This window comes from Lolium rigidum, chromosome 6 (assembly GCF_022539505.1).
Source record: "Lolium rigidum isolate FL_2022 chromosome 6, APGP_CSIRO_Lrig_0.1, whole genome shotgun sequence".
NCBI lineage: Eukaryota > Viridiplantae > Streptophyta > Magnoliopsida > Poales > Poaceae > Lolium > Lolium rigidum.
In genome coordinates, this window is record NC_061513.1 from 231,608,925 (window position 1) to 231,619,046 (window position 10,122).

The following is a 10,122-nucleotide window of genomic DNA, read 5'->3' on the forward strand; positions in this document are numbered from 1 at the left end:
AAGGACCGAGATCGTGCTCTTAGCTTGGTGGGTGAGCGCAAGAAGAAGAAGATTTTTCTGGGGGATGATCTTGAATTGTTGCTCGAGGAAGTTGCAACCCTCACCAAGAACTTCAAGTCCTTGGAGAGTAAGTTTGTGCTTCTCTCCGAGATGAGTGATCATCCTCAAGAGGAAGCTTGCAAGGAGAAAGAAGATGAAGGCCCTAAATCTTGTTGTGATGAGCTTGTTGACCAAGTTGCTTCTTTGAAGATGCATAATGCATTGCTCTTGGAGGTCAATTCCCTTCAAGAAGAAGCTTTGGATGAGTATTACCGCTTGAGAAAGGAGAAGACATCGTGTTGCAACCATGAACAAGAGATTGCCACTCTTGAGAAGACCAAGGCCAAGCTCTTGGAGTTGAATGGCAAGCAAGAAGAGTCCTTGATGGAATGCCTCCGCATGAGTAAAGAAAAGGCCACTTGTTGTGATCATGAAGTTGAGATTACCTCTTTGAAGAGGAGCAAGGCTAAGCTCATGGAGATCAATTCCATGCAAGAGGAAGCCTTGAAGGAGTACTTTCCTTTGAGCAAGGACCGTGTATGTTGCAACCAAGAAGGTGACATTGCCACTTTGGAGAGCCACAAGCGCCTACTCATGAAGATGAACTCTCTCCAAGAAAAAGCATTGATGGAACATTTCCGGGTGAACAAGGAGAAAGAGGTCCAAGTGTTTGATATCACTCACCCCCACCCGGAACATGAAGATGAAGTCAATCGTTTGAAGGCCAAGATTGATAGACTCCAAATCCAAGCCCAATACTTGGAAGGAGTCAATGAAGCTAAATAAAGAGCAAATGAGGGCTCGTGCAAAGAAGGAGGAGTTGCTACCAAACCAAAGAGGAAGAGAATAAGAAGGACCAAGAAGAAGAAGAACAACGAGAACTTGAGCATCATCCGTGAGGGAGGTGACTCTAACCCAAGGAGGGGTGAAGTCCCCGATTCCACCACAAGGGGCTACGCCGGTGCTAATAACCCTTCTCATGTTCTCTTTGTTGATTACTATGGACACATTCATGCTCGCTTTATTGGTCCTTATGAGGACAAGGTTGATTGGACTATTTGGGTTCCCGAACCCCTTGTTACTAACATGATAGGACCCATTGAGAAATGGGTACCTAAATCCAAAACTTGATTCCTTGTAGGACTATGCTTCCGGTGGTGCTAAATGGGTGGTTGATAGTGGAGCCACAAGTCATATGACCGGAAGCAAGGAAATTGTTGTCGACCTCGAGCCATCTCATTCTACCGTTTATTATGGCGACAACACAAGCTCAAAGGTATTGGGTCTTGGCAAGGTGGTGGTAACACCCGACATTTCACTAGTGAATGTCCTCCTTGCAAGACCCTTGGTTACAATTTACTTTCCGTTCATCAAATTGCACGCATGGTCTTTGTACCTTTTTCGATGAACATATGGTGGTCCTCTTGTGGAGCAAGACACTCCGTGTAGCATTTGTTGGATATGTGGAGAGCGGGTTGTATGTTGTTGACTTCTCCAGAAAGACAACATCATTCGCTCTTTGCCTATTCGCTAAAGGTGACAAGGGTTGGTTATGGAATCGCCGACTAGCCCATGTCAACATGAGGACTTTGCAAAGTCTCCACAAGGGAGGCCACATTCTCGGACTAAAAGAAGATGTTTCCTTTTGCAAAGATCGTGTTTGTAGGGCTTGCGTTCAAGGAAAAATGCATGGAGCTCCTCAGAAGGCCAAGACAACCATATCTACCACAAGGTGCTTGGAGCTTCTCCATGTTGACCTCTTCGGCCCGCCGTCTCATGAAAGTCTTGGTGGAAAGAAGTATTGCCTCGTCATCGTTGATGACTATTCACGCTATTGTTGGGTATTCTTCTTCAAGTACAAGAGTGAGACTCAATGGACCATGATGGAGTTTGCCAACCAAGTTCAACGCAAGTACCACACCACGATCCTCGCAATATGGAGCGACAATGGAACGGAGTTCAAGAAATAAACCTTGGATGACTTCCTCGGCGAAGAAGGAATCCAACATCAATACTCCTCACCGTGAAGATACTACTACTAGACACTTGCGCCTCAAGTCTCATTCCTTGCGCCATGTCATTGGAGATCTAAAGATCAAGGTGACTACCCGGAGACAACTAGGAAACTTTTTGTGAGCACCATGCCTTTGTCTCCATGGTGGAACCACTCAAGGTCAATGATGCACTTGAAGATCCCGATTGGTTGATAGAAATGCAAGAGGAACTCAATAACTTCAAGTGGAATGATGTGTGGACTCTCATGAAGCGCCCTGATCATTGCCGCAATGTTATCGGCACCAAATGGGTCTTCAAGAACAATAAACATGAACATGGCATCGTCATCCACAGGAAAGCAAGATTTGTGGCACAAGGCTATTCTCAAGTCGAAGGCGTGTACTTTGGCAAGACATTCGCACCCGTTGCGAGGCTCGAGTCCATCCGTATCCTTTTATCCTTTGACGCTCACTACGTCTTCAAACTCCAACAAATGGACGTAAAGAGTGCTTTTCTTAATGGTCCTTTGCATGAGGAGGTATATGTGAAGCAACCCCCAGGGTTCGAGGACCCCCATTTCCGGGCCATGTCTTCAAGCTAAATAAGGCTCTATGTGGTCTCAAACAAGCTCCTAGAGCTTGGTATGAGCACCTAAGGGAATTTCTTGAAGACCGTGGTTTCGAAGTGGGCAAATTGACCCCACTCTTTTTACTAAGAATTTGTCAGCAGAGATGTATGTTCTAGTAAGTTGTGTCTTAATTATTGCTTGTAGATGAATTTGAAATGTTTGTTGAACAAAAATAGTACCAATATGTCTCTCGTAGATAGTAATGAGTCCCAGGAATAGTAGTCATACATGGTCCATACAAATAGTAGTCATACACTAGATGAAGCTAATAGGAGTAGTAATATGTCTCATCCGTACAGATGACTCACCCACTATCATCTCTCTGGCCACGGTGACAAGGGTTTAACTTGTCAATGCCTACAGATTGTAGACTAGGGTTTTACGAAAAGTAGAGGGCAAGTAGATCTCGAAGGTTCAGCCGAAAAGGTGCTCGACTATGAAAACTAGGGTTTGTGTTGACAATGATTCGATGCCTTCTTTCTCCCTCCCCCCTTATATAGGAGGTGGAGCCGAGGCTTTCGTATCGTACAAGTTACAAAGTCCGGGAGACTACTTGAGTCCGTCCCGTATTATTACAAAACTCTCTATTTCTAATCTATCTCTTTCTTCCATATCGATGTTTATTGGGCTTCCGGACTTCGTAATCTTCGGGTTGCGGGCCTTCGGTTATCCCTGGGTACCTTATTCGACAGGCCCATTCGGGATGCCTATGTCACACGGGCCCTCCCTCGACACCTCGGTGGAGGTCCACGATGAAAAGGTGATGGCGAGTACATACAGACAAGTGACTGCCGATGTCGGGGAGGAAGCATGTAGCCCTGGTCGTGCTGACTGTCCTGCGTGGGCTGTGTGGGATCTGGAGGCGGAGTCTGATGTTGAGTGGACATCCACTCTTGGTGGATGTTGTAATTATCCTGTGTTTCGACCTGATCATGAGCACTCGACCAAAAGGATCGTGATCCGAACATAGACGACATAGGTTCCTCACCTATGATTAGATATAAAAATCGTTAGTCACGAGGAATTTCATACATGGTGCACAATTGCCCTTTATGGACATCTGGCATCACTGCAGACCACTTTCCAGAACTTCTGACTTGAAACGGTGGTTATGAATACCCTTTGCATGTTCATTTCCCACTGAGTGATTGCTTCCTGCAGATGTCTCTTGTCAGCACATCTAGCACCAGTTGAGATGGTGTTCATGTTGTACTCCAAGTAGAGGGGATCGGATCATCCTCCTTGTTGTCATCTGAATTATCGGATCCACCGGATTGATCAGAATCAAGAGTATCCTCCACTCCATCCTCGTCTTCCTCGTCCATCATGTTCTGCATCTACTCTTCTTCTTCATTGCTATCAACCTCGCCACTACCATCTTGACCACCAGCTGCATGACTACTCTTCCCGGATTGGAAACTGCTGCCTCAGCATTAGAAGTTTGACTGTAGTGGCCTGGATGGAACTCACCCTCGCCTTAGTGGGAATTGACCTCCTTTGCCACGGGAAGCATTAAGGCCATGGGGTGAGTTCCCTACGCTCGCACTTTTCTAACCAGTGTACCCACTAAGAGGTTCGTTCAATCGGCTTCAACCGCTAGAATATTTGGGTACTGGAGCTGCTCCACAAAGCATGCACACCCACAGTGTATGCTTCGGGATTAAGCCCGGAATTCACAGTCAACCACTCCTTCAACTGACAAACCGGCCATATTTTTTGGGTTTGACAAATGCAGCTCCTCGTACTGAAACTTGCTCAGATTAGCTCCCATCGGAGTTGTTCGGACTGTGCCATTACCGAAGTAAACAACAAATTTTACTCTATCAGTTATATCTGCTCACCTATACAAAATACAGACTCGTAAATAAAACGAGCACCTACCCTCGTAAATAAATAAAAATACCAACGAACGACCAACAACATAAATTTTTTCTACCAAGTACCTATATCAGTAATTAATCCGGCAAGCTAACGAACGCAACATGCATGATTATACCATCTAATATCAGGGATTAGGGTTTATCCTTGAAGCGTGTGAAACAACTCCGTTAGCAGCCCAGCTCCTCCACCACGCAGCAGCACCACCACCAGCAACAGCTGTCGAGGTGGCTCCTCGGCAATGCCCACCATGAGGAGCTTACGTTTAGTGGAAGAATACGATGGAGATTCTGGGAGCGAGATGGCACACGACGTACCCAGGTTCACGTCCCCGTGGTGGAGGATCGCTACGTCCTGCTAGCAATCCAGTATATGATAATATGTGTAAAGGGGCTACCATAGGCGGAGTTGTATCTAGTCTAGTTCTAATATGCGGGTTGCGATGTCTAGACGCATCGCGTGTATGTTTTATTCGTGCCCCTTAAGGGTGTCCCTGCTTGGCTTTATATATGCAACCTAGATAGGGTTTACAAGAGTCCTAGTCTTTTATGAATTGGAGTCTTCTTTCTTGTAGTCCAAGTTGATATTACATGCAAGTCCAGCTTGTCGAGTCCTTGTGCTGGTCCACCTCCATAATCCGCACCGGGTATACCAATAATGGGTACGCGAAGTGTAATTCCCACATCAGCACCACCATCACCACCTCAAACAACATCAGCACCACCACCACCTCAAACAACAGCAACAGCAGCACCACCACAACCACCTCCAACAGAACCTCCACCAAAACGCCCCCAAAACTAACCCATCTATATATCAGGTGAGTCTACAACATTTGGTGGAGAAATAACAGGAAAACGCTGGACAAATCGTTGTTAAATGACAGAAAATAGAGGTGGAGCTGAGAGCAAAAAGGAGAGAGCTGAGATGAGCAGAGCTGAGAGAAAATGAGGAGGAAGAAAAGAGGAGGCGAGGGCGCGTCGGCAACCAACGGGCTATCCGGCCCGCACTACTCGGGATCGAGAACCCCGACACACGCGCCTCGTGATTCCTCGACCGGACACGCCTGCTGCTGGCCAGTCCGACATGCCACTCGGATTCCCTGTCCCTGACTTGTCCCACTCGGGAAACACGATGCCGACATCGTGCAGCAGACGGGGGCCATGCTAGATTCCCATGCATCTCGGGTTCCTCCACCCCGATATTTAAGTTTCGGGGTTCTCGGCCCCGACAGTGTATTATTCCTAGAATATCCCTAAACCGAGTATTATTCCTGGAAAAAAGCAAAAACAAAATTATTTTAAAAAAATTCGCTAGTCGATGCCCCAACTTCACAACCCTGTTTCGCACTTTCACGTGCTTGAAATTACTTTATCACGCATTTAGGTTTACTTCTACATAAACAATGATATTACTCAAGATATTTGTCTTCCGTTAATAAAAAATCTGAATCATCTGAACATAATGCCTAGTATTGACGAATTTTTCTCTCTGGAAAGGCGCACATATCTGAAAGCAAAATTTCCCCAGCTTGTCCGTGCATGAGTGCAATGACTGGTCTTCTCGCTCAGAATTTGCCTGGCTGTGCACGAGACATGTGGTCTCACCGTTCGACATTTTCCAGCTCTACTACTACTTACGCACGTCCAGTTTGATCACGTGATTCGAAACAAAGTTGGAGGCGGCCGGCGCAGCGTCCGTGCAGCTCCAGTTCGTCCACACACGCGGCTCAGGAAGAACCCAGCGACTGAGTTGAGCCAGCCCTACCTAGCTCGCCGACGCTGCCAAACCTTATTAGCTTTTCCGATACGTGATCCCACTGCCCTTGTGACTGAACGATGAGGACCAGCTGCCGACATTGGTACATGCCATGTTGAATTGCTCACTCAAGTTTGACTCAGAGATTATACATCTCTCGTGTAAGTTGAGGTGCCATGTACTACTAGCTAGCTAGTAGACAGCAAAGTAAGCATTCCATACCACTGGTAAGAGATATTTTTAGCTAAACGATGGCTACCGTGTTAATCTCTACTTATCATGGAAAATAGGAAATGGAAAAGGAATTGACAGTACTACCAGAGAATGGGATAAAGGAGCAACACAGTGGCAGAATTAATTGGGGACTGGCATTCGGCACACCATTAATCAAAAGTGGGTGTGCCATTCACATGTTCCAACCAGCTCCATTGATTGGGCAATGTACCTTTTCCTCCAGATCCCCCTGCCCAGCTGCTTACTCAGCGAGACACCTGTGCTCCTTCCACTGTGCTCACATAGTCACATGAGTACAATCGACAACAAGTGCACCACATCTTCATCTCTCCCACTCCCCGGTTCCAAAACATATTTAGCATTCCTCCCCTGTTGCTCCCTGAATCGAGAAATCGTCTTGCGGTTGCATATTGCCTTCAGCTGTTCTGTTGCCTTCTTCTGGGTAAGATGGGGATTCCTCCTTTCTTCCGGGTAATTCTGACCTGATGCTCAACCGATGATGTTGAGGGATAAATCTGTTTCTTGTTCAGGATTGATTTGAAGATGCCTAATAGCATGATTGCGCTCTACATTACTCTTTGTTCTGTCCTGTTCATCATATCCAAGATGCTCATCTCCTTCCTGTGCTACAAGAAGTGGGCTCGCAAGAAGAGGATCATCGAGACCAGCCTCACAGGTAACTAGTCGTAGAGATCTCAGGCATGGAATTTTCCTGCAACGAGTTCATTCATCTCTTATCTGATTACGGACCGTCGGTGTATGCAGGTGGGAAGCTGGTGATCTTCCGGTCGGCGGCGATGCAGTCGCTGAGCCCGAAGTCGTTCATGCGGATGATCATGGGGCTGTCAAGCAAGGACGTGATCGGGTCCGGCGGGTACGGGACAGTGTACCTGCTCCGTCTGGACGAGAAGTCGGCGTTCGCGATCAAGAAGCTGAGTCGGGGCAGCGCAGAGATGGACCGCGGCTTCGAGCGGGAGCTGGACACCATGGGCGACATCAAGCACCGAAACATCGTCCCGCTCTGCGGCTACTACGCGGCGCCGCACTTCAACCTGCTCATCTACGAGCTCATGCCCAACGGCAGCCTCGACGGCATCCTCCACGGCAAGAAGGAGGAGAAGCAGGCGGCGCTCCTGGACTGGCCGGCGAGGTACAAGATCGCGCTGGGCGTGGCGAGGGGCCTGGCGTACCTGCACCACGACTGCATCCCGCACGTCATCCACCGCGACATCAAGTCCAGCAACATCCTCCTCGACCACAACATGGAGGCCAGGGTGTCCGACTTCGGCCTCGCCACCCTCATGAAGCCCAACGAGAGCCACGTCACCACCGTCGTCGCCGGCACCTTTGGCTACCTCGCGCCAGGTCCACATCGCGGCGACGCCCTCTCTTGTCCTGTGTCAAGTCTGATTTCTTCGTGTGTTTTGCTGATGCCCTGATTTGTGTTGTGTGGTGCAGAGTACTTTGAGACCGGGAGGGCGACAACCAAGGGCGACGTCTACAGCTACGGCGTAGTCTTGCTTGAGCTTCTCACCGGGAAAAGGCCGACGGACGAATCCTTCATAGAGAACGGCACACGGCTGGTCACCTGGGTAAGCATCCAACCTCTCATGACTCCTGATTTTGGAATCACCACTATCTGTTGCTCACTCTCTATCTGCTCTCGTTTACCTTACAAACCACTATCTGCTGCTGACGGTACAGCAAACTCAATCGAAACCCAAATAAGACTGATTGGTTATGCATGATGAGATGCCCTGAAAGTAAACTTTGCGTCCTAAATCAATGGAATCGAAGCAGTGACCATTAATAAATGTTGCTGGAATAACTAAGCAACCTAGCTATCAACTAATCTAGTTAGCACTGTGTAGCTGTGCCTATCGGAAAACCGATGGGCTGTGTCCATCACCACGAGGTCCCCCAAGGTACTAACTAGCATGTCAAGATCGACGAGTACACTAGTGCAGTGCTACCTAACAGTACCATGTGCTAAATGCTAGTTATAGCAGTGAAACAAGGACGTAGTATGGATTAATTAGACACGCAGGGTTCATGTTTTCAGGTCAAGGAGACGATGGAGGAGAAGAGGGAGGACCACGCCGTCGACAGCGCGTTGCCTTCTTTCCCGGCGGAGGAGGTCAAGTTCGTGTTCACCGTGGCGGAGAAGTGCCTGGAGTCCGATCCCCGCGATAGGCCGACCATGGCGCAGGTGGCCAAGATGCTTGAGCAGGCCAAGCTTGCGTAGTATACAGTATGCTGATTGATTGACGCGCAGTATATAGCTTGGTTCTTAGTTTGTCTGCCGAATTTTTCCGACTCTAGCTAGGCGCTGATTTCCGAAATTCGGAATGGATTCTGCCGAAAATTTTCAAAATATTTTTGTTGGCAAGGTGCAAGTTGGTGTTGTATAAGGAGCTAATTTACTGTTTTGGACTTGGAAAAGATTTGTACAGCGATGCTTATGATCCAATACCGCCCGATCTATGGCATCTAACAGATTGGTAAGCCATTGTTTTATGAACTCAACTTTTTCAGCCGTGAAAAGCTAAGATCTTCGATAGGATGACAATAACGTTTGCATATTGTTTTTTTTATGTAAGCTCTGTTTTTGGAGAATTTGTTTTGTTGTTCGGATGTTATCTTTGGTAGTGGTTAGAGTGTTGTTGTTGCGAGTGTTTGATCATTGCGTGGAATTTTTCTCCTCTTTTATTTTATTTTTAATTGTATGCATCCTTAATGTCTTGGAACATCATTGCAAAATTAACATAACTTTTTTTATTATAAAAATTCTAATGGACAGCTGCTTCTCCATGTTCTTGCATGTATTCAAACCAAAACGCAATCAAAGCGTGCGCTCCCGTTCAACACATTTAGCGTGATAGAATGCACTTACTCATAAAGAAAAAGTAGTGTTTTAATAGATCAGATTATGGATCTGGTAGTCTTCTTTTTTTTGGCCCTGCCTCAACTGAGATGGGATTTTTTTACAATAAATGATCGTTGGCGCTTCGTTCGATGATGAGATCTTCCCGATGTGAATGGTGGTGTTTAAAGACTAGAATTCTCTACGTATGAGACTTTAGATGTTGTTTCGTCACACCGATTTTCGATCTTTTGTCATGGTTGACGTGAGGAGAGTTATCCTTGCAATATTTGCTCGACTGCTACCGCCTAGATCATGATGATTCGTACTCTTAGCTCCCTAACGATGCCAACCAAGTTATTCGTTTATTTCCAATGTCATACTGTTGTTTATACTCTTCTCGGTGTTGATTGACTACTTCATGGGTTATGTGCGTGCACGTTGCCTTAAAATTGCGGCTCAAATTAAAATTATGGGAAACTATTTATTGCTATTTATAGGTTTATGGTTTGTAATCTATCTTTCGTTGGCTTCAGAAAAGTACAAAATTATATTATGAAAGAAAAAAAGAGTTTGCAGACCTTAAAAAATTTACTAGTTTATTTTAAACTCAGATTTTGTAATTTTTCTACCGTGTTTCTACTATAAATATACGTGGTATTAATTTTTTTAATAAAAACAGGAGCATCAAATAAGATTTCAAAAATTGAAGGTTGAAAAGGGAGAA

General features: G+C 46.3%; 1 protein-coding gene across 1 annotated transcript; it reads left to right on the forward strand.

Annotated features, from left to right (window-relative positions):
* The first annotated feature begins 6,821 nt into the window (after positions 1–6,821).
* On the forward strand, positions 6,822–9,026 carry LOC124665403 (receptor-like serine/threonine-protein kinase At1g78530). The gene is made up of 5 exons (XM_047202818.1): positions 6,822–6,974; positions 7,063–7,208; positions 7,298–7,897; positions 7,991–8,124; positions 8,595–9,026. Exons 2-5 carry the CDS (start codon positions 7,076–7,078, stop codon positions 8,775–8,777), a joined length of 1,050 nt encoding a protein of 349 aa, XP_047058774.1. The 5' UTR covers positions 6,822–6,974; positions 7,063–7,075; the 3' UTR covers positions 8,778–9,026.
* Positions 9,027–10,122: the final 1,096 nt, after the last annotated feature.